Here is a 24181-nt window from a genome sequence, read left to right on the forward strand (position 1 = left end):
GCCACTTCGATCCTCGGCGATTTGAAGGTGGCTGGTGTGTGTTTGATTACGGGTACAACCTCAACAGCCTCACCATGGTTTGTAAAGTTTGAAGAAGAAGGTGTCGATACTTATTAGTGTATTCTACTCAAGAAAAGGCTGTGGGGAATAAAGGAACATGTGTCTCTCACCATTTACCCCCCTCCCCCCAAGTCATCAGCTCCAAACTTGTTTCTCTCGATTGTGGTCTCTTCTCAAATAGGTGTCTCATTTGTATTTTGTGACGTAGAGAACATATGCTGTTACATTTGGAGAAATTGAAGGTCAGAGAACTGTATGCTTTAGGTCCATAAATATTATTTAACTGTTCTGAAGCATGAAGATAAAATCTAAATCTTTTTCAGAATGTTATGCTGACTTCTTCAGAGAAGACTTTGATGTGAAAGCTTACACTTCCCAGTCTATCCATCAGGCTGTGATAGCTGAGCAACTAGCAAAACTTGCTCAAGGCATTAGTCAGTTGGATAAAGAGCTTCATTTACAAGTAAGTTTAAAGCATACCTGTTATGTTGGGGAGGTTGATATCAGCTAGGCAAAAGCTTGGTAATCTTATGATCTTGTTGCTTCTGAAATTGCCCAGTGTACTCTGCAAGCAGTAACTAAAGGTACAACTTGCAGCAAAACTAGTAGTTGATCTGATACTTAACTCAGTCAAGCCCACTCTCAATACTCCTACCAAGAAGCCATACACTGCTTTGTTTTCAGTTTCTGCAGCCAATGTCTGTATGCATGGAGGTTCTGCTCTTCCTTGTAAGGATGTTCCCTAACTCTTTCCAAATGATCACGTCAGCTATCAGAAATGTTGGCCTGTGTTTTGGGATGAAAATTGTGAGAAGATAGTGAGTGATTGAACTTGCACCCTTTCATCCTGTGCTGGAGAGTAGCCTAGGCTCTAAGGCTTACCTTTAGCTGGGCAAGTACAACCTATGTTAACACACCTCCACACCTTCAGAAAGGCTTTTGAGTTTAGATAGTAGAAGGCTTTCTGGTAAAAACTACACAGACACCACAAATCCACGGTAGACCCTGCAATGAGAACACGTGCTAAGTTTGTGTGCAGTTTCAAAACCTGGTTCTTCCCTGCCCCAATTGGTAAATTCTTTGGGAACTAGTGTGTTGAAATGCGATTACTCTGCTGGCTTTAATTAAGATGTCAGTTACACTGCAGTTACTGACCCTCTTCTCGTTCTGAACTTGCCACTTTTGTGAATTAAAATGTGTTCTGAAAACCCTTTCATCTTTAAGGTGTGGCTGCTTTTTCCTGTGTCTGCCTAATATAGGGATGATGATACTTTAATGCCTAATGTAGGAATGATGATGATTTATTATTATTCCTTTCAGGCACACATCCCCGTTTTTCTGTGTTGATTTCTCTATTCTGTTTTCTTAAGGTTGTTGCAAGACATGAAGACCTGTTGGCCCAAGCAACTGGAATTGAATCCCTGGAAGGTAAATACTGTTATATTATGCTTGCTACTTCTTACGGTGGAGGAAGCACTTTTAATATCTGTGCAGGGAACGTCACTCACTGTCAACTTTGGCCCCTAATGTTAAGGCTACGGATCTTACTTCTGAGGAGTAACGTGGCAGCTTTTTTTTTTTTTTTTTTTGATGTCAGTAGATGGAGCTCCAGAGAGAAGATTTGGCTGATACTTCTGTGGAGTAACTACTTTACAGGAAAACATATTTTGATAATCAGTTCTGAGCAACTTTAGCAATCAAGTCTTTTTTACCTTTTAATATATTTTTCTAAATAAGCCTAATTTTGTTGCAACATTAGCTGGTATCTGTTGCCGTAAGTACCAAGTTTATGCATGTTGCATATGCATATGTTGTATAGTTTGCAAATCTTAACCAAAGAGGCTTTAATACATGATCTTAACTGCATTGAGGTATTTTTTTCCTCGTGAGGGGCTACTAAGTTAAATACATACCTTTGTGTTATTCCTTTGTTTGAGATCTGGACTTTAACATAAACTGCTGACTTTCAAAGGCCTTACTTAGGAACCATTGAATCTGTGTAGAAGAATGGTTGCAGTATATTGTTCTTGTGCCATGAGCTCATCAGACCTGCCATTCTGCTCTTTGTCACTTGCTGGGAACTTCATATGGTTTTGGGGTTTTTTTGCACAGAAAGATATTTACCTCTATAACATGCTAATTTGCCTATACAGTGGGATCCAAGCATCTCCCCTTTTCCCCTTCCATTTTGTAACTTGCTAAATAATTTATCTTTGTTCCTCCTCCTGCTTCCAGGCTTTGGCATAACCAGAGAGTTTCTGGTTACTGACAGTTATAGTATCTTCTTAGTCTTTGGAACTTGTCGGATACAGTATTCGATTGTTAGCACTTGTATATAGCTATAAAAATAAAGAAATGCCTATTTAATCTAGCAATGGTAGCTCCTGAATAGCTTTTTAAAGAGTTGGAAAATTAAGTATAGGAAGACTGGAATGTGTGTTCATCCCCCAAATGAGAAGTAGATAGGAATCTGTAGTCCATCTTGTGACTGATAAATACCTCCCAGTCATGATCTTCACTAAGTTGTGCTCAGTGGAATTGTGCTTTCTGAAATCATGGTTGTTTCTGAAGGCATTCCTTCCTAAAATTGCTCTGAGGAAAGAATGAAGCACTTCAAAACAACTATTCAGGTATAAAACATTTCTGTAAGGCAGGCGTGGAAATAATGCGTGTTTTACAGCTAATAACCCAAAGTAAATATCTAATTCACCTCAAATGTGTTGAAATTTCTCCATTTACTTAGGGTTATGCTTTTTAAAAGGCCTTTTCTGGGGCGAGGGAAGGAGAAGCATGCAGAGGTTCTAATCCTGAAAAGTACTTGATACTTGAGACATCAGTAGAAACTTCAGTCTGCAGTTGCCAGGAAAATCAAAAGTCTGTGCACACAAAGATGATGTTTTAAGTTTTGCAAAACTTTCTTACCTCATGCTACATGTGATATATGGTCACTGTAGAAGAAACACTCAGTCAAGATTCATAAGAAAAAGAAAAGTTGAATGTCAATAGAAATTTTAATTATGAAGTTAGAAACCCATAGCTCTCGGTATGTTTATCAAGAAAATTAGCAACTGAAGATTATGGAACTAATTCATAGCATGCACAATCACTTGGATATGTGAAAGTGAATCTCATTAAATGTTTCAAATTGATATACCCACCTTGTTGACTCCTTTCTTTTTTAGGTCTGTGCACTTTTTTAATGGTACAATAGATATCTTAGCTCAAGATAAGCTAAATAGTATCATCCCGTATCTTACACAGTAGATGGAGGGGGTGGATTGCCTTTTCACCCATCCTAATTCTGCCTTCTGGCAAGAGGGCTGCTGTGTGCTTTATAGCAATGTCACAGTCATAGATGCAGCAGTGTCATGCTACTGGCCCTCCCCCATTATTGCAGTCTAGAGGAGAAAATTCAGCCTATTTTGCCAGCTTTTCGCTGTATCTCATATCTTCATCCTCTGACGTGTGGGAATTGCATGCCTACCATTCCATGTATGAATGTCAGAGTCAGAGAACTCTTGAGTCTGTCACTAAGCCAAGTTAATAATTCTGAAATATGGAGAAGATGGGAGTTGGCATATTTATACAAAATAAGTGAGTTATAGTCCCAGTATAGGACAAGCTGAATAAAACTATTAGCAGTAGTATGTTTATCTTCCACCTTACTGTCTCATATTGCAGTTTTATCCAATTTAATGATGACATGCTTGTAAACAGGGCTTTACAAAGATGTAGTATGCTTGAGAATGCTAACAATAACTGGAACAGAAATAATTTCATAGGCCTGGGTTTGCATAACTTAATTAAACTCTCAGCAGGCTGATTCCATATTGCAAAAATGACTGCTACCCTTGACTACTTTGTTTGCAATTTAACAAGAAAAGAACAAGCATGCTTGTGGGCTTTCTTTGTGCTGCTTGGCCAAACTAATCTGGAACAAACATGGTTAGAATAGTTTGCTCTGTTTGTAATCTAAATTAGATGACCTAACAATGACATTGATACCTTACTTTTTGCTAAGGATGCTTATGCACAGGAAGAAAACCTTGAAATAGAATTGGTTATCTTATCAGTCCTCTTTGCCTGTCGTTTTCTCTGAACTGTCTAGTCACTATGTTAAATAAATAGTGTTAAATAGGTTCTGCCATTTTTGTATGTCATGTTCAGGTGTTTGTAGCAGGTTATATGCCTCTGAACAGCAGTCCTGATTATCATTCTCTTAGAAAGCAACATGCTCTAAATATTATTTGAAACTTAAGATATGATGAATTTCAGAGTGATATTTCTTCTGTAGGTTTGTGTTCTCTACCAAAACATTTTCCATAGCATTCAGTAAGTGACCTATTACCTGCTCAGTTTGTTTCCAAATAGGCTGTGTTTTATTAATTTCAATCTGTTTGAATGCTTTGTTGTAAAGGGGGAAGCTGTTGCTTTTTTATGCTAAAGTAGTTTGCAGTAGTTAGTATGATTTGAAGAATAGTTCTCTCTTTACATGGAACACTTGCCAATTATAAAATATGCTTTATTTTGCAGGTGTCCTCCAAATGATGCAGACTAGAATTGGTGCTCTACAGGGTACTGTTGATAGGTATGACATTCGTTAAGCAATTAGAAAGTAGAAATTCTTAATTGTTCTATCATGTTATTTATTAATACTGCTATAAATACATTTCTCTTCTTATTTTTAGAATTAGAGTCAAAATTGTTGACCCCTACAACAAAATAGTGTCTCGCACAGCTCAGCTAGCAAAACTTCAAGTAAGTTGTATTAAAAATGTATTTTAAAAAAATTTTTTTGAATGTGTATTATTTCCTAGTTGTCAGACATGGGTAGGATTTTCATACTCATGTAGCCTGTAGTTCGTTGTCAATATTTCTCAATGAAAATCAGTATTTGTATGTCTGTTCATGACCTACTGAGAAGTGTTTCGTGTTGCGAAGTAGGAAATCGACCTTTGCACTAGCTAAGTGAGTTTTTGTAGAGATGGAGGGAAGAGGGAAGGATTATCTGAGTACAAATTAATTAAATTCTCATTACTGTTTGTGTAATTTTGGTATTTAATGTTATGGTGCCATTATGTAGAAGATGCTTTTCTCTTCTAAGTTAACGTATGCTTGACTGCAGCTTAGTAAAGAGTTTGGGAATTAATTCTTTCAAAATAGTCAAGATGAAACTTATGGAGCCAGTTGTGGTTCTGGAGTTTTATAAGCCCAGGTACGTAGTTGCCCCTGTCTTTTGAATATAAGTGGAGTCTATCAGAGAATGCAGATCTCTTTTAGAGGATAGCAGTGGGAGAGAGCTTATCACAACGATGGTGAGATGTGTCAAACACTTCCATTGTTAATTTCATAATAGTTGAAAACTATTCCACAGATCTTTGGTGATATAGCTGGATTCTATTCAGTTTATGGTTTGAAGAGCAGCACAACTCCAAACCCACAAGTATTTAATGAGTTATTGTTTGAACAAGTTTATTGTCTTCACAAGTTTACCTTAGCTTTGCAGAACGAGGAACTTATCTTTCAGTAGCTGAAATTTGAGCTGTGGATATACACTCAAGTAGATTGCCATCTGCGGGTGACTGCTGTTGTACAGCAGAGTAGATGAAGCTGCAAACTGTCATCCAGTTTCTAGTCTGGGGGCTGGTGGAGCAGCTGCACTAGTCTCTTGGCTGAAATTCTAGTATTTTCCGCATTACTTTCAGTAGCAGTGAAGTTCAGCAGGAAGCTCTTCACGCTGTTCAGCCAGTTTGTCCAGCTGCTTTTCCTGTTCTTTTCAACTCCAGCTCTTTTTACCGTTTATGCCACTGGGCAAAACTTCTGTGACTTCCATATGGCAGGTTAGGTGCAGATTTTTTTTGTTCTCTGATACATGTTGCAGCTGTGGAAAGGGTTGCAGGAATTTGGGGCTAAAGATGAAGATCATTTCTGCCCTGATCTTACGCAAAGTCAAACTGCAGAACGATGTCTGAGAAGAATGAATCGCTGAACTTAGGAAATGTTGCTTGGGTGCTCTCTGCTTCCTCTTTGCTGTAGCAGGGTTACATGGATTTTCCTGTGGTGTGAAAGCAGCATGCATCCAGGGTCAGCATTACTCAGCCTGTGCCAGGGAATTTGTAATATCTGGCTTTTCTTGGCTGTAAGTCAGAAAAAAGAGGTGCAGGGTAAGGGAAGCCTGCTAGGCTACCCTTGTTAGCATCCAAATCCACTTACTTACCTCACTGTAGAAAGAGGAACGATGATTCAGCTTCTCTGCCAGTGAGAGTCCATCCTCGGCAGGAGAGCTGCTGTCCCTTCTTGTATTGGCAGATACATAGCGAGTGCTCTATATTGCACTACGCTGCTGGGAGGAGTTGAGGGTCAGGACGCCTGAATTATGAAATGAAGCTGGACTTACGGAGAGTTGAGTCAATAGGCCTTTGGAAATCTCAACCCTCCTGGCTCCCCAGGATGCGCTGCTGTTGTGTCTCTTTGGCTGCCTTGTTTGTTCAGGAAGGAAGGGCAACAGCACAGCAAACAATTCGCTTCCTGGTGGTGGCAGGGCTCTTGACATGAAATTGCTCCCAAATGCAAGACTCGTGGCATGGGACACTTTCAAACGTGCTAATTTTATCAGTTGATGTACAGTTGGTAGAATAAGTAGAAAAAGGTAGATGACCGATAAAAGAGGTTGCTCTCTGTCAAAATCTGTAGGGTTGGCAGGTATTTTTTGCTGAACTGTGTGGTGTTTAAGGGCCTCTTGTACTCATGATGGTATCATTTTAGTGCTTCTCCATTGATTGCTGTGGGACTGCTCACAAACTGAAGGAATATTTGGCTTGCATAAAGCTGGATTTTGGCATCCTTAATTGTTTTTAATATAGTCTGGCTTTTTCATAAACATTCTCCCTGCAAATTCATTGTCAAACTTCAAATCTAGTCCTGAATTCTAAATCTCTGCTGTGTGCTTGTGTATATTATATCTTGCTCTGCTCTTAGGGCTTCATGGCATCCCAAGGGAGCAGCAGACTCACAAAGCTTACTTCCTACTTTAAATCATACTGTCCTCTTCTGAGTCTTTCCATAGTAGATCACAAGCTAAATGGGAATAGTTAATAGCTGAAATATGTAGACAGAGTTTGTCTTTCAGAGGGTTATTTCCTGTGCCGCTCTGTTTAACCAAGTGTTTCTACCTGTTATCGTAATTTCAGATATCTCGGTGTTTAAAAATCCTAATAAGAGCCAAATTTTTAAAACCTTTTTAAAAAAAAAAATTTCTGTATTTTAAAGTTATTCTCTCTTTAAAATATTAACCAGTAGCGGATTTCATCCAGGTGCTACCATAATTAAATGGTAAATGTAGTCTGAAGATGACTCTGTCATCTTTCTTCAGGCTTCTGTTATGTATACATCCAATTACATTATTATCTAGCAGATATATGCAATTGCATATATGAGCTACGCACTGGCATATTTTCAAGTGATCCTCTCTTTCTAATTAAGTCTTCTTTCAATAAGTTCTCAAAATTAATTTGAGTTTAGAAGTAAGGCTATTTGATTGTTTGAATCGTAGCAATAATATCTGTTAGTGTTGATATGTTGCTTTAAATTTCAGGAGATAATTAACATGTAATCTCCAGAAAAATCAGGTTTTATTTTTAATTTTACTAAAACCACTGGGACTAACTCAGGGCACTGGCCTTTTCAAAATTAATTCTTGCCTGAACAGTGGAATTCATTCCTTCTTGGATGAAACCATCTCCTTTAGAAAAGCATACTGTATCAACTCAGGAAGGGAATGTTTCCTGAATTAATTCAAACTTCTGTTATGTAGGTAGTCAAGTTAGAGGATCTAGCGTCTGTGAACAACTCCACTAGTAGATAAAATTTTTTATTTCCATTACACGGTCCTCATATGTTGCATTCTTTTACAGTGACTGGGAGTTTTATTAAGTTGAACAACTCATGTAAATGGAGATACTTGGGTGAAACAGAATCTCTGTCAAGAGCACAATGCGGTAGCAATCGCTGCGAAGTTAAGAGTGCATCTTCAGTGTCTTTGGATTTTTCTCCTCCTTCTAATTCACAGGGCCAGAAGTTAAAACTTCTTTTTGCTCTTGTACCTAAACGTAACTTTCCCCATCTCTTATTCAGTTTGATTGTCCTTTTAAAAGATTGTTTCTTGGGATAGGAGATAATGAGCAACAATCAAATGAAAAACAAATAATCTTTTGGCATGTAAAGTAAAAGATGGTCAGAAGATAACTGAAGTTGAGTTCTTAGGGAAAAACATTAGCTAGAGGTACACAATTAGATTAGAGAGTAATTAAATTTGAAAGCAAAGTAGTAATACTATGCCCTCTTATTTGGCAAAGCACAGTGCACTATATAAAAAGCTATTTTTGATTCATCTTGCAGAAATTTAGTTCACAGATAGGAAAGTGATATGTGGATCAAGATTTTTCTAATTAAAGAAATGAATTAATAAAAACTAATACATTAATCTCTCAAAGTAGGATAAGCCCCACTTGGTTCTCACTAATGGTAATAGAAATCATGTGGTTAAGTTGTCTTAGAATGCTTAGGAAACTTGCACTTCAGACTGTGTGATACAGAGCCAAAAGCAGCGAGAGTAATTGTGCTTTTGGTGGTTTGCCTCAGTGGGGCTTTTTCTAATTTTTCCTTTTTGTTCTGTCTAGATGTTTAATAAAATTAAACTATAAATATATGTGTTTAGATTGGTTTGTGCTGGCATAAGGAAGGGACTGACAACTTGTGCACTCCACTGAATACTGGTTGAAATGACTCACTTGTGTATGTTTTTATATGCGTACTTTAACATTAGTTTTCAAGACATTAACTTGAGTCTGAAAAAGGGGTTCAAAGTCTGTCAGATATAAATATTTTTTAAAGTAATTTTAATTTAATTTTGATATCCGTAAGGTAAATATTTCAGGAGGCTTTGTCTTTGGTACCGGGGAAAATACCTCAGAACAACTGTCTTATTCCAAATTTCTCATTTACCTCTCTTGTTAATCTGATTGCAGATGTTGCACTCTACCTGTGACTGTACTGAAATCCACATACTTTTTTACCTTCTCTTGAACTGCATTTCTGAATTCTAGTTTAGATGTTTACCTCCTAGCCCTACTGACCCAATCCAGCCCTAGAGGAACTCTACACTTGATGTAACTCTACTGTTTCTCTGTCTCTGTTATTTACTGTGTAGAAGGAGAAAACCTGTTTCAAGGTCTTAGTTGAGTGAAAAATTATGGAACTATTATGTTTGATTCGGATGTCAGCAATGCCTTTTTTCCTAAATGGGTGCTAATGAAAACATACACAAATGTTTCCTGAAGATTTTCATATGCATCCATCTTCTTAATTTTCAGCCAAGAATGCTGTGTATTTTAATAAACCTATGAAAGAATGTGAACTAACAGTTGGCTGAATGAAGGTGACTGGTCTTGTGAAAGTTTTGCTGAAAATGAGGTTTTACATATATTCCTACCATAAGAGTCAATATCTGTAATAACAATTCAGCCTTTAAGTTTTATTGTCCTCTGAAGTAAGTGCTGCCATTTTGCTTATTTTGGATCAATATTTGATTGGCAAGGCCAACTTCTTAATTTTACTAAAGGCTACAGAGGGAAGGAATATTGAGGAGAGACGCACAATATAAAATAAAGCTCACTTCTAGTTAGAAATAGAACATGTCTCTGTCATAGGGCTCTGAGTTTCCTTTTTTTTTAATAGTAATGACAGCGTAATCCCAGTAGCCCTGTGAATGTAATTACCAGCTTTTGAAAGTATTGGTCTATACTGCATAACATCATGGTAAAAAATCCTGAAAAAAGGGATTTCAGCGTTCTAAAGTTCCTTGGTTTTATTCACATTCATGTTTCCTTTTTTGGTTAAAATATTTCCATATTTGAGACCTGATATTATGTGACCATAATGTACTGATAATATTCCCTAATGCTACAATTTCTCTGCAGGCTGCCTGTGACTTGCTGCGGAGGATAATACGCATCTTATATCTCAGTAAGAGACTTCAAGGACAACTGCAAGGAGGAAGCAGAGAGATAACAAAAGCTGCCCAGAGTCTCAATGAACTTGGTGAGTCCTTCTTAGTTACTTTCAGAGGCACTGTTAGCTTGCACTCGCATGACTCGCACTAGTGTTTGACTTAAAAAACAAAGAAACCCCCAAAACATTTTACTATGATTCTTGCTTTCTACTTCCTGATTTGAATTGAGAAATGGTATGGACAGAACTCCTTAGGACCTTCAATTTTTTCATATGACTTCTGTAGATAAAGGTATTTAATAACATGAACATTCTATGATAGTGAGTTGTGTTCTTTTGGGCAACATTTTTTTTGTGAAGCAATTAATTTCTTGTTGGTTTGTGTTTGTATAAAATGCCTTCAGAGGCAGGAGATAACTATGTAGCTTTTGGAAGACGTTGCACTACGGTAAGGCATAGTTTGAATTACAGTTTACATCCTAAAATAAAATTATTGGCCCTGCGACCTTTATGAAAGCCGTATGTGATATGATATACAGATACCTAACCTAATTCAGATACTGGAAGCATTCTGCGGCGGTAGTCGCTAATTTACCCTGTATTTTATTGGCTTCTAGGAAGAATGATGAAATAGTTCTCAGGAAGCTCATGTTACCTTGCTAGATTGTTTTCTGTGCTTGAGCTAGCTTGGGTACTTCCACTCAGTGCTGCAGGATGCAGTGAGGAACATCCCATTAGTCTTGGAGATCAGTCGTTGGTGTTGTATATGGTATCTTGCCAGCTGTTTCTCCTTTGGTTTAATGGTATTCAAATTTCAGCTTCCAAAAATAGGTTGTGGGAGGGCTGAACTATCAAACATTCAGAATCATCCTGAGGTTTATTGTGCATATTTGTCACTACTGCTCTTTTTATACTCTGTAATCAAAAAATTATTAGACAATGACTTAGTCTTATAATTAGCAGATGCTGTGTTGCAAATGGAAAGTTTTTGTATTTATTTAGTGTATCCGTTTGACTGAAGCACTTAAGCAATTGTGGCATTCTAAGATAGAATATTTTTTCTAATCTTTTATTTTCTTTCCGTTTTGGTCTCCCACATCTCCTCACATCTCCTCACATCTTCAGGATATATATTGTAATATAATATAAGTAATACTGTCTTTCAACTACTACTGAATTACAAGTCTTGTGGGATTAATCTGAATGCTAGATCCTATTCAAATAATTAGTACAATTTAATGGTAAAATCTGGGAAGTTTATCTTGTGTAGTTTTTAGGATTTCTTTCTTTTAAAGAAAATGCCTTTTATTGCTCTCCTTCCTCTCTTTATTTTTCTTTCACCATTTTAAAAAAGAGCTTCCACTTTATTCTGTTAAAGTGTCACAATCTTTTGAGTTTCTTGTTTTCAAATAGTTGGTCTTTTGCTGAAGCTTAGAAAAGTCTGAGCAATTATTATTGTTAAAGATGAAGGGAAACACGTCCCCTTAGGAAGCCCTTTTGAGTTTCATCCTACAGTCCATAGGAGGGGAGCCAAGTCTTGTGGTCCTTAATTTAATCCTTAATTAATCTTTAATTCTGGATGGTTTATAGCCAGGTAAAATCCCTTGTCTGCTGCCATTTCTCTCTCCTTCTCTTTTCCTGGTATCTCTTCTTCTCGCTTCCCTCTCCATCTGCATCCCTCCCTCATCTTTTGGCTCTCTGCTCTTTGTTATCCTCTGCTGCCCACCTGGGCTGGTCTGAATTCTTACTGCCTCCCAGCTGGCCATGACACCCAGCACCCGCGTGGATGGGAGCACCCCACTGCGGAGTGGCCGGTGCGGTGGGCTGGAGGTGTCTGTCCTGTGTGGTGAGGTGGTGGCTTACCGGGTATGGGGTAGCTCTCTCCAGAGGGGAGGAAAGTGCGCAGTTTCAGGGTACCGCAGTGGCAGTCAGTGGGAAGGTGGTGTGTTGCAGGGAGGCTGGATTTTGGGGCATGGCTGGGGAAGCACCGTGCTGTGCTTCTGGCCTTGGAAAGCATTGGGATGTGTGGGAGATCTGCGGAGTGGAGGTGTGGAGCAGGAGAGCAGTGAGGCTGTGGCGACTGGGGGTGAGGTTGTGGAAATGCTGTGCTTCAGAAAGATGGGAAATATGATGTCGTGCTCTGTGGTGTCGGAAGGGTGGGAAGCATGGGGAACAGACACTGGGCACTGGTTATTCGGTGTTGAGATACGAAAGCTTTGGGAGGGCTTGGGAAGTACTACGACATCTGATGGTAGTAAATAGGTGGTAGACTTGAGTAGTGTGAAAGCCTGGTATTGGATAGGGAGCTCTGCGTCATGGAGGCTTGCTTTTGAATCGGGGATCATGGCCAAGATTAATAGTCATTTGTGTTTTTAGCCAGATATTTCTGAATATCCCTTTCGGCTCTTGTTCAGGGAAAAATTATTCCCGTTGTTTGTTACCTTTCTGTTGTATGTGTGGTGCAATATAATTTCTTCTTTGTTGAAATCAGCAGCACTGTGATATTAACGTGAAAGCTTTGCACTTTCTATGGTATAATATACCTTTTATTGCTTATAGGTTATTTTGGATGGAGTCTTGGGATAACTGGCCATTTTTTTTTTTATGTACTGTTACACTCTGTGTGTATGTTTGGGGGACACAAACGTGTGTACCTGTTTAGGTATATGTATTCAACATATACTTCCTCAGCAAATCTATGTTAGTTCACTTACAGCTTTTACTTAGATGTGTCTTGAAGTTTATTTTGCAGTGATGCGAAAAGATATGATAAAAGTAAAAGATCTTGGAATTAGATAGAAATATGGGTCAATTAGAGGAACTACAAGAAACAATAGCTTTCACTGAGAAGGGTTTTTTTATTGGACACTTTGTTAAGTTGCTAGTAGTCGACAGATCTCCAGATTCAGTGGATGATGTTAGGAACTTTACTCTGAAAGCATTTGGTAATATTTGCACTGGGATCTCTACTTAAAGCTAAAATAGATCTAAAATTCCTCTGTGTTGGACTTTCACATTCTTTGAAATTAACTTCCCATTTTGGCACAGTAGGAAGAAAAACTGAATTCCTTATGTAATTTTTAGAGATTAAATGTGGTTAATACATATGTGTGTGCGTGTGCGTATATATAAAACTCCCAAACTTTCTGCTGCAACTCCTCCACCTCCCAACACACTTCTTTGGGTTCTCCAACAAAGTAGAAACAGAGCTGTGATGAGCCATTGAACACACTATGAGCTGCTTCTCTAGTGACGATTCTTCATATTCTACAATTCAATTCAGTGTATGGATAGGTAAAGCAAGTGGCATATTCGGATGTCACGCAGTGCCTAATGCAGTGAATTACATGCCCTGACTATGCTTCTTGGTGATATTTTAATACAAATATTTTATAAAGTGAAAAAGAAACATTCCTAATCAAGTTTAAACAATAGAATGTGACAAGAAAATGGTACACTAAATACAGTTCCCTTTCACAGAAGAAATTCTGCAGGTATTAAAAAATCTGCTGTCTTCTGTGTGGGTATGCAGAAATTACTGTCAGTAACAGTGGCCAGTAACTGATGAGATGAAGAGGAGAAAATTCTTAGTTGTGCAGCGAATTGCTAGCTTGACTGTGGACAGGTGGTTAATTCCACCTATCAGTTACAGAGCTAGCTCTGGACTACAAAGGATTTCTGTCTTTTGCTTGTTAAATACCTATAACTGATGTCATCATTATTCATATAAATGCCTAGACTTCTTTTAATTATAATAAACTCCTAGTCTGTATGTATGGCTGTATTATAATTTATTTCACAGCAAGTGAATTTATTTGCTTGAATGACCTTGTGAGCATATAATACTTGTAGGCAGGCTCTCACAGCAGCCGTAATTTTGCTCTTTTGTAAACTCAGAGTTAGTCTGTGACTAAGCTGTGCAGCCATAAAATGAAGGAGAAGGAGTCTGTTGAAATACGGCTGTGGGTGTCTTCAATATAGAAGTTGCTCCAGGAAGATACTACCTTCCTTGTAACTTATGAGAAGAGAGGATGGGAGAGGATAGGACTGTGACCTTACTTTAAAGCTTAAATAATTCTAGAGAAAAGGCAAAATATTGTTAGTTATGGAAGTCTAGCTAAAATGGAGAAAACCCTACATATGTATCATGCTCTTTATAAGAAGGGAGCAAAGCTTACACATGGCAGTTATTTAGGCTTAACATGACAATAGAAGACTTAAGGGAAATTCAAAGAAATAAAGCTCAATTTGGATGATACTTGTAAAGAAGTGCAGCTTGGATGGAGAAAACTGAAATTAGTTAGGATATGCACGATACTGGGTGAAATATAATTTGAAAGGAGTTCTTTGGCTATGCCTGGAAGGCCTCTTTGTAGCTGGCATAATGTAGGTAGTGGTAGCCCTGTCTTCTAAAGTGCACTTCAGAACTAGTGACATCTGCACAAAGGTGACAGTGGTCTTGGGCCTGAAAAATTCTCTTGTGGAGGCTAGAAAAAAATCGGACTTAGCGCCTTTCTGAGGTAAACAAGATGTGTCATGATATCATTTAAACAAGAAAAAGCCTGGATATAGCCGATATTTCTGTTAGAATAAAAATTAGAGGAAATGGGAGGAGGAAAATGATTTTGTCTGCCTGCCTTAATGGGGATTGCATTGGTGGGACCTTGTCTTGTCCAGTGTTGAGGTTTCTCAGTTTCAGTGTGCTTGTCTAGTAAAAAAAACCCAAACCCCAATATATATATATATATATATATATTCATCCTAATGTATCTCAACTGCTTTTCAGAGTAATCTCATTGTTCTTAGTGGTTATCTTTGGGAACTCCTGGGGAGAGAGATGAGATTCCAGAAGATGTGAGAGCTTGCTTTATTGAAAATAGAACTCACTGGCTCCTATTTTATTTACACAACTCAAACTAACTTGACTTCCTTAATCAAAGAAACTCTAGAACAAATAAACTATTTGTAGGAGTCTAGAATATAAAATAGCTATTAAATAGTAGGCCACATAGATTTAACAAGAATGAATCCTGTTTAACCAATGACATTTTCTTTGTTGGCAGCATAACAGATCTTAGAACTAGAGAGGTCAATGACTGTCTTGTCGTTTGATTTAAATAGGGCTCTTGACACCTTGTTGCATTGGCAGGATCAGCAATATAATCCATGAAAATGTTAGGCAATGAATGCAGAAGTTTTGAGAAAACGGTACCCCAAAAGGCATCATCAGTTGTTCACTGCTGCCCAGCAATATATCAAGTGGGGTTTTGTTGAAATGCGTTTTGCAGCTGGCTCCTGTTTTCATTGAGTTGAGTGATGTAATATGGTATATCCTTATTAAATTTACAGGTAATAATCAAGCAGAGAAGAATGGCAAGTATGTTGGGAAACAGGATTAGAATGAAGAATATACTTAGCAAATTGGAGATAATGTCTTAGGTGAATTGATTTAATTTCTCTTCCAGAAAAGTGAAAAGTCCTAGCAATAAATAGTTGTCGTTAACAGCAGGAACAGGAGAAATGACTGTATGGATAACAGTTCTGCAGAGAGGCTTGATAGTTCCTCATAAATTGAGTGCAAGCCACTTGTTCATTTGTTTTGTAGCAGCGTGACATTGTTGGCAATGAAATTTGTGCTGATCTTTATAAGGAAGGGTGCTGTGTGCACTTGAAACAAACCTTTTGTTCATGCTTCAGCTGGAGTATCGAGTCCCTTTTGAGGAACCTCATTCAAGGAAGGTGTAGGTTAATTGGAGAAAGCCCTAAGTACAGCAGTAATGATGGCTGAAGGTCTTGAGGATGGGCAGTAGGCGGAGGAACTGAAAGTGTGTGGCTCTTTGGTTTGCAGAAGAGGGGTCTGAGAGGCAGAGTAACATTCTTCAGATAAATAAAAGTTTTTCAAATGGGAAGGGAGTAAATGGCTCTCCATATCCACTGTGATCAAAACAGTAAGTAATGGGCCTGAAATGAAGCAAAGAAAATTTTTATCTAAAATGTTAGGAAAGGTTTCTGCCAGTAATGGTAATTTCAGGGGAGCTGTGAAGTCAGTATTTGAAGCTTTTTAAAAAGCAGTTTAGACAAAGCATGTATCAGGAATAGTTTAGATACAGCTGGTTTTCCCTTGAAGCAGGAGGACTGAGTAAGCTGACCTGCTACCAGTCCTTTGTTTGTCTCAGAGATGCTCCCCATCCCCACCCCTCAATAACAGAAAATGTATTATAGGGAAGTTTTGGTGGTTTTGTTTTGTTTTGGTTTTGTGTTTTGGTTTTTGTTTGTTTGTTTTGATTTGGTTTTGGTTTTTTTTTTAATTGGACTGCTTGATGTAAAATTTGCTTCCCACAGGTTGATTTGTTGGGCGCTGTGCCCAGATACCTCCTGAAATATTAGGACAGTGTGACTGGAAAATTCATGCCATCACTTTAGTTCAGCCTCTTCTTATCATTCCTTCAGATAAAATAGTAGATAAATCTCGTCGAAGACCTTCAGCTCACCCCTCTGACACAATTACTTCTCTTCTGGTTACTCACTATGTGACTGACATTCAAGTTAACTTCACACAGTTCATCATGTTACTGGAGTGCTGCAAAAACTGACCCTCTATAACTGTTATGTCAGTATTCTCTAGGAGAATGCAGTGAGCAGAAGGAAGGTGGTACTGACTATGTGAATATAAATGTTGTGTATCTGATTTTTTTTCCTTTGCCAGGAAAGAAGGCAAGCTATCCATTTCTCAGTGACCCAACTGTTTTTAAGATGTTAATTTACTCCTGTAAGTTTTTAATCATAGAATCATAGAATAGTTTGGGTTGGAAGGGACCTTTAAAGGTCATCTAGTCCAACCCCCCTTCAATGAGCAGGGACATCTTCAATTAGATCAGGTTGCTCAGAGCCCCATCCAACCTGGCCTTGGATGTTTCCAGGGATGGGGCATCTACCACCTCTCTGGGAAAACCTGTTCCAGTGTTTCACCACCCTCATCGTAAAAAATTTCTTCCTTATATCTAATCTAAATCTACCCTCTTTTAGTTTAAAACCATTACCGCTTGTCCTGTCGCAACAGGCCTTACTAAAAAGTCTGTCCTCATCTTTCTAAGCCCCCTTTAAGTACTGAAAGGCCACAATAAGGTCTCCCTGGAGCCTTCTCTTCTCCAGGCTGAACAACCCCAGCTCTCTCAGCCTTTCCTCATAGCAGAGGTGCTCCACCCCTCTGATCATTTTTGGGGCCCTCCTCTGGACCCGCTCCAACAGGTCCATGTCCTTCCTGTGCTGAGGACCCCGCAGCTGGACGCAGTACTGCAGGTGGGGTCTCACCAGAGCAGAGTGGAGGGGCAGAATCACCTCCCTCGACCTGCTGGCCACAGTTAATATTTGGGAAAGATGATGAATGTTGTTTTGTGTTTATCAAAGTACTAAGCACTACTAGTCAGTATTCAGGAAACAACAGTCTAATTTGTTGAAAACTTAAATAACTCATTTTATAGTAACTTCATACTTGTTTGTTTTATAGCGATTATCTTATCCATATCTATTGCAAGTTGGAATTATCTGTACCTATTGTTTCCACAGTCTGCCATATTAATTAGGTATTAAAACAGTGTAAATAATCTGACTAAAACAGACACTTATTCTGAAGTGGTTGCAGATTGGTCGACTGTAATATTTGTCCTTCAGGTTAAATATTGTTGTATAAAGACTATTTCATTTTAACTGCTGCAGGTTTTGAAGTAACATCAAATATGCGTTATGTATCTGTACCCAAGTATTACTAAATTTGCAATGGTATGCTGTCTGAACACCTGCCACAGATACTATGGTAGCTATCTTTCACTGCTGCCTTCTTCCCATATCATATTCAGTGATGAACTTAATTTTTTTTTTTTTCCTATTCCAAGCAAAAATTTAGAGTGTATGATTGCCAAGCCAGATCTTGTGTTGAATCAAATTGCAATTAAAGTGAGGAAGGACTTGGTTACTGTCATGTCAGTGAGGTCTTTCACTGCTAGTACACAGAGCAGACAGATTTGTTGATATTAATATTGCTGTGCACAGTTTCTCATAAGAATCAACACACATCAATCTGGAGGGAGAAGTTGCTTTCACGGTACTTTTGCTTAGGGATTTAGATGCAGTACAATTTACTGCCTTGTGCAAGACCTAATGTCCTCTAAAATAATATAGCATATGTCTGTGTAGCACAATGTGCTGTTCTGTAGGGGTAACTGAACTGATTTGATTAATAGAAATTACACGGCCATGCTAGCATGGTGCTTTGCCTGGGGTAATTAGTCCTGCTGACAATGACTGAATTGTATTAATGGCTCAGAGCCATCTGCATTATTTTTGAGTGTCACTGCTTCAGGTGATACATCTGCATCCATAGTAAGTGCAAATATCTAGCTAAAACATTTTTCTTCTGTCCCTGGTGGTGTTAGCAGTAACTGCCAGACCTTCAGTGAAATGGTTTGGGCTAAAATATACTATGCCTTTCTTTAGCTGAGTGTAATCTCCGTGTTCTTCAATTTCATGTTGTTCCTTTCAGTTGAGTTGATTTTTTATTTTGTTTTGTTTTGTTTTTCCTGAGGCTCTCTTACCATAAGATGGAAGATTTTGCAAAAAGTTGTTGTGCAAAGTTTTATTTATAGTATTCCAGGCAAAAAAACCCTCTGTGGTGGGAAGGTCAAGCAGACATACAAATAATTTAAAAGCCTTAATATTTGTGGCTTTAAAACAAAGAGTCTTGAACTGTTTGGAAACTGATAACTCATTTTTATATAAAAGTATAATTTTTCCAAAATCAGACTTACGAAAAATTTTAAAAATAATGAGAAGTTCTTCACAAAAATGAAGCCAGTGTCACATGTGAAATACATATAGAATACACTGTCTGAACTGCTTTTCTTCAGCATCTCTGTTAAAAACTGAAAATGATGGCCTGTTGCTCTAGTTACATTGTGATTAACTGTATATGGTTAATAGCGCATTTAATCACAAAATAATTGTATAATATAAAATAAAGAAATATATATTTACCGGATACTATGTTTCTCAGGGATAATACTAGTTCATTCTGTGACAGTCAGATATATTGCAAAATAATTATTCTTTATTTTTAATGTGATAATGTTGATAGAACTATTCAGTTTGCGTTCATACAACAGAGGCAATTGAAGTTGTTATTTTATACATTGATAAAGAAAAAGAAAAAAGCATATTTGTAATGCATTTACTATGCATTTTCTATACATTTACTATGTATAGAAAGATTCTGGTTTTATTAGTTGATTTGTCTTTTCAAGGAAAGGAGTGCCATGAAAACTATGGATAGCACTAACAAAAAATCCTCTTGATTACTAAGAAGACCTTGTTATTTTCTTAGTATAGTTCCTGGGTTCATGTATGCCAAAGTTTGATTTATTGTAAATTAACTGTCCTGGTTTCAGCTGGGATAGAGTTAATCTTTTTCCTAGCAGCGGGTACAGTGCTGTGTTTTGGATTTAGGATGAGAATAAAGTTGATAACACACTGATGTTTTAGTTGTTGCTGAGTAGTGCTTACACTAAGTCAAGGGCTTTTCAGCTTCCCCTGCTCTGCCAGGTGCACAAGAAGCTGGGAGGGGGCACAGCCAGGGGGCCTGACCCAGGCTGGCCAAAGGGCTATGCCATACCGTATGGTGTCATGCCCAGTATAGAAACTGGGGGAGTTGGCTGGGAGGGAGGGACCGCTGCTCGGGGACAGGCTGGGCATTGATCAGCAGGTGGTGAGCAATTGCATCATGCATCACTTGGTTTGTATATTATTATTATTATGACGACTACTACTATTTTATTTATTTTATTACAATTATTAAACTGTTCCTATCTCAACCCACGAGTTTTCTCACTTCTACTCTTCTGATTCTCTCCACCATCCCACTGGGGAGGGGGGAGTGAGCAAGCGGCTGTGTGGTGCTTAGTTGCTGGCTGGGGTTAAACCACGACATTAACGTAAAAAAAAAGAGCTATTCAAGCTTCTGCTGAGTCATGTTATTTCATTAATTATGCTGTACAACCAAATAGTTTATGTAATGAGTGTGGAAGCTAGTCTTTGTCCTCTTCTGTAGTTGCTATACCACCCACTTATTTCTTTCTCTGTTTCAATTAATCATTTTGTTCTAGGCCATCTTATTTTATTTTATGCCATCTTTATGTTTTATGCAGAGTTAAGGAACTTCTGTAGATATTAATTTATTTCTTGTTGGCTTTTGAAATAAAGAAACAAAAATCATGATAGTATGTAACAAGTTCATTAATTTGACCTATTCACTTTAAGATACTGAATTAATGTGCATGTAACAAAATGACTTGCAAAACTTAATACAATTTTTCATTAGTAAGAGGCTAATAGTGTAAGATCTCTTCATCCTCTTTGAACAAAGCAGGCAGAACATACAGATTTTACCATCAAATTGTGTTTTGCTGTGATTAGGATTCCTAACTTGGAAACCTTATGTTAAACAAAGCATTTTATATAAATAGTTTGATATGTTTTACTTAATCTCTGACATGCATTATTTTTCTAACCATTTTCAATAGAAGACACTAAATAATTACAGGCACATGAGAGAAAAGGCTAAGTTTGAATTTATACAAGAAAATAATCCTGTTGGAATTTTGTTTTTCAACATAACCTTTAAATTAGTAGAGTTTGAATTTACATTTCCTCAGGTTTTTAAAAGTTTGGTTTCTGCTAATGTAGCTTCATTGTCATTTCATTGCTGTGTCACTGTTTTCCAAAGTCATAACTGTTCTGATCTCTTGAAATTTAATTTTCTTTATGCATCCAGTTCTAGAAAATTAATCCAGGTATAATTGTAATGGTGGGTTTTCTTGATGTCGTGTCCTTTAAATGACCATAAACATGTTTCAAATTTGCTATATTGAGTGAATTATGAAACTGCTTTTTCATGTTAGCATTAAGCTGATTTCTGGTTTTGATGAGATTGGTCTTCTAGCTATAACTAGTCAAAGAATTTGATTTTGCTGTACTATTAAGCATTTGGTAATTTTAGTCTCAAGTATATAGACCTTGTCAGAGGGCTGTATGTCAGATGTTTTAAAATGGATTTAGTACTCCGCTTTCTATCTTGAGGTGTTAACCTGTTCCTGAGAGGTATGTTATTGATGTCCCATTAGCAAGGCTGTGCCAGAAGTTAATTACAGTGTGTTCAAGTTGCCTTTGCTGCAGCACATGGAGTATTTCTAACAGTTTTTAACCTGATTCCAGACCCATTAAAGACTATTTCTGTCTTTTGCTCTTTCTTGCTCCCAGTTACAGATGTCCACACCTTTTGTTACTTACATTTCTGGAAAGCTGTGCTCTTTCAACCTCCTTGTCATCTGTTACTCTGAATCTGACTGCCACTATTTCATAATTAATATAAATTATGATTATTATTGTCATGATCTAATGAACAGAAGTGTTGTGGTTTAACCCCAGCCAGCAACTAAGCACCACAGAGCTGCTCGCGCACTCCGCGCCGGTGGGATGGGGGAGAGAATTGGAAGAGAAAGTGAGAAAACTCGTGGGTTGAGATAAAGACAGTTTAATAGGGAAAGCAAAAGCTGCACACACAAGCAAAGCAAAAGAAGGGATTCCTTCACTCCTTCCCATGGGCAGGCAGGTGTTCCGCCATCTCCAGGAAAGCAGGGCTCCATCACGCCTAATGGTTACTTGGGAAGACAAACGCCATCACTCTGAACATCCCCCCTTCCTTCTTCTTCCCCCAGCTTTATATGCTGAGCATGACGTCGTATGGTGTGGGATATCCCTGTGGTCAGTTGAGGTCAGCTGTCCCAGCCGTGTCCCCTCCCAGCTCCTTGTGCACCTCCAGCCTCCTCGCTGGTGGGGTGGGGTGAGAAGCAGAAAAGACCTTGACCCTGTGTAAGCACTGCTCAGCACTAACTAAAACATCCCTGTCTTATCAACACTGTTTCCAGCACAGCTCCAAGACATAGCCCCATACGAACTACTATGAAGAAAATTAAGGGTACCCCAGCCAAAACCAGCACAAGAAGTTTTGGTTGTAGGCCAGTATTACACTGAGCTAGGCATCAGCAGGTACAGAGTAAAACCTGGGGCCTGACAGCTCTTGATTTATTTGCTTTAACAGTTCAGAGGACTCCAGTGGAAGAGAAGTGATAGTCGACAAAAACTAACGAAGGGGAGGGGGGATGTGATGGACTACCAAACAGTGTTTTCTGCTAGGAGAGGAGTTATTGTCAGGACAGCAGAGTAGCTGCACCAGTCATGCAGCTGATAAATTAATGTGCATTTAAACTGTCGTGTACTGTCATGTGCATGGGACACAAAGAGTGTTTGCCTTGGTATCACCTTCAGTTCTGTGTTTGAGATTAAGCCAGTATTTCTTATTTCTTAAAAAACACTGAAACTACAGTATTTTCTATCTGCTTTGGTTATGTATCAGATGGTCTGGGGCTTTGAGAGCCAGATGATATATCTGGGGTTTGTAGTCCCACCTGGGTAAGGCTGAAACAGAGGGGATTGGGAATTTTGAAAGAGGAACTAGTTGGAAATGAAGAACAGAACGAGTGATGGAAGAGCGAAGTTGTGGAAGGTGGTCTTGGTAATTACACTATCCTGTCTTTTCTCATTAATGAGCTTAAATGTAAAGGCCAGGTCTCATAAGGTGTTTTTTTTTCCCAGTTTTTGTTTGTTTGTTTTGCAATTAGTAAATTTAAATGTGTGACTCTAAAATCTGAAAACTATACTTATATTCTGTTTCTCTAATTACAAAATTCCCCTTCTGCTCTCTTCTCAAAGTATCCCTATAGAGCAGAGAGGAAATATACCAAACCAGTTTCGGTTTTGCTGTTAAGGAATACTTGCTCCCCACCAGAAGGATGGTATCCCAGCTGGTAAGGGTGTTTGGACCTTGTTTTTGCTTTACCCCTTGATCATTTTAAGTGTTTAAACAGTAAGTATTTTTGTGTTAGCTAGGGTGTGTCATGAGAGCGGGGATATGAAAGGATTTGGAAGAACCAGTAACACAGATAATCTTGTAGTTGTGAATGCTTGTGTTTAGCCAAATATAGGATAAATACAACTTCAGAGGGTTTCTTTTATTTTTTAGTTACTTTGAAACAGTTATGATTGTGTAACTAGTACAGATCTTAGGGCATCTTTGAGTTTTGAGGCAAAGTATTCTGTTACTGGGTAGCCATACTTTTTTAATAGAACTACATAATTAAAAGTAGAAATGAAAGCTATGGGTTTCTGTTTCCAGGTGACATACAAAAATTATCAAGACCCAGAGATATCTGCAAGCTTTGTCTGCCTTTGAATCTAGTAATGTTTTGTGCACTGACTTTAAAAGTCTGTATTGGTTTTAAAAAAAAATTTTGTGCACCAAAGGTGAGAAAAGTTTAAAAGAATTACTTTTTGCTGAGAGAGAAGGGAAGAGAGACAGAAGTTATCTGTGATTCTCTGAAAGTTTATCTTTTTGCATCTTGTAAATTTTCAATACATTGTAGAGAGTAGAAATAGCTGGCAAGAGTTTGAAAAGAATTAGTAGTGTCTTTTACATATTATATAAACAAAGAAAAAGGTATCTACTCACAGGTGTCTGTGTATGTTCAGGAAGAGTTGGATTACCTAATTTAAAATAATAAGAATGCAGGGATATCGGCAAAGCAGAGCAACGTCATCTCTAAATTGAGTGGTGGTGTATTCTCACTGTATTTCAGTAGGTATAAAAGTTTAAGTAAACAGTTAAGAGCAAGGACTCAGAGTACCTATTATAAACAAACAAGTCAGTGACACTAACAACTAGTACGGAAAAATTCAGTTCTGTAGAATTTGACACCATTTACAGCTAGAATGATGCACTGAAAGAGTGCAGATCTAGTCGTCTGTTTTGCTCTGCGTGGAGGTTCTACAAGGAAATGGCAACGTTGCATTTCAGGCAGGTCTGCATATGCAACGTCCGAAGCTCTGGTAGGAATTGGCATTTATAACTTACTTTGTTCTCCTCTTGCTTTCCTGAGTATTTACATACTTGGAAATTCAATAGTAAGCTCTAGGCTAGTTCTCCCAGAACCAGGGTAATGATCTGTAA

The 24181-nt window shown here is 38.1% G+C and overlaps 1 protein-coding gene across 1 annotated transcript in view; it reads left to right on the forward strand.

Moving 5' to 3' along the window:
• The window catches only part of COG5 (component of oligomeric golgi complex 5), a 191228-nt gene that overhangs the window by 652 nt on the left and 166395 nt on the right, over positions 1–24181 (forward strand). The window contains exons 2-6 of the mRNA XM_082308220.1: positions 384–523; positions 1431–1488; positions 4594–4648; positions 4749–4818; positions 10038–10158. Of these exons, the coding sequence (XP_082164346.1) occupies positions 384–523; positions 1431–1488; positions 4594–4648; positions 4749–4818; positions 10038–10158 (444 nt within the window). The remainder of the gene's footprint in view (positions 1–383; positions 524–1430; positions 1489–4593; positions 4649–4748; positions 4819–10037; positions 10159–24181) is intronic.

This window comes from Platalea leucorodia, assembly GCF_965183815.1.
Source record: "Platalea leucorodia genome assembly, chromosome: 4".
Lineage (NCBI taxonomy): Eukaryota > Metazoa > Chordata > Aves > Pelecaniformes > Threskiornithidae > Platalea > Platalea leucorodia.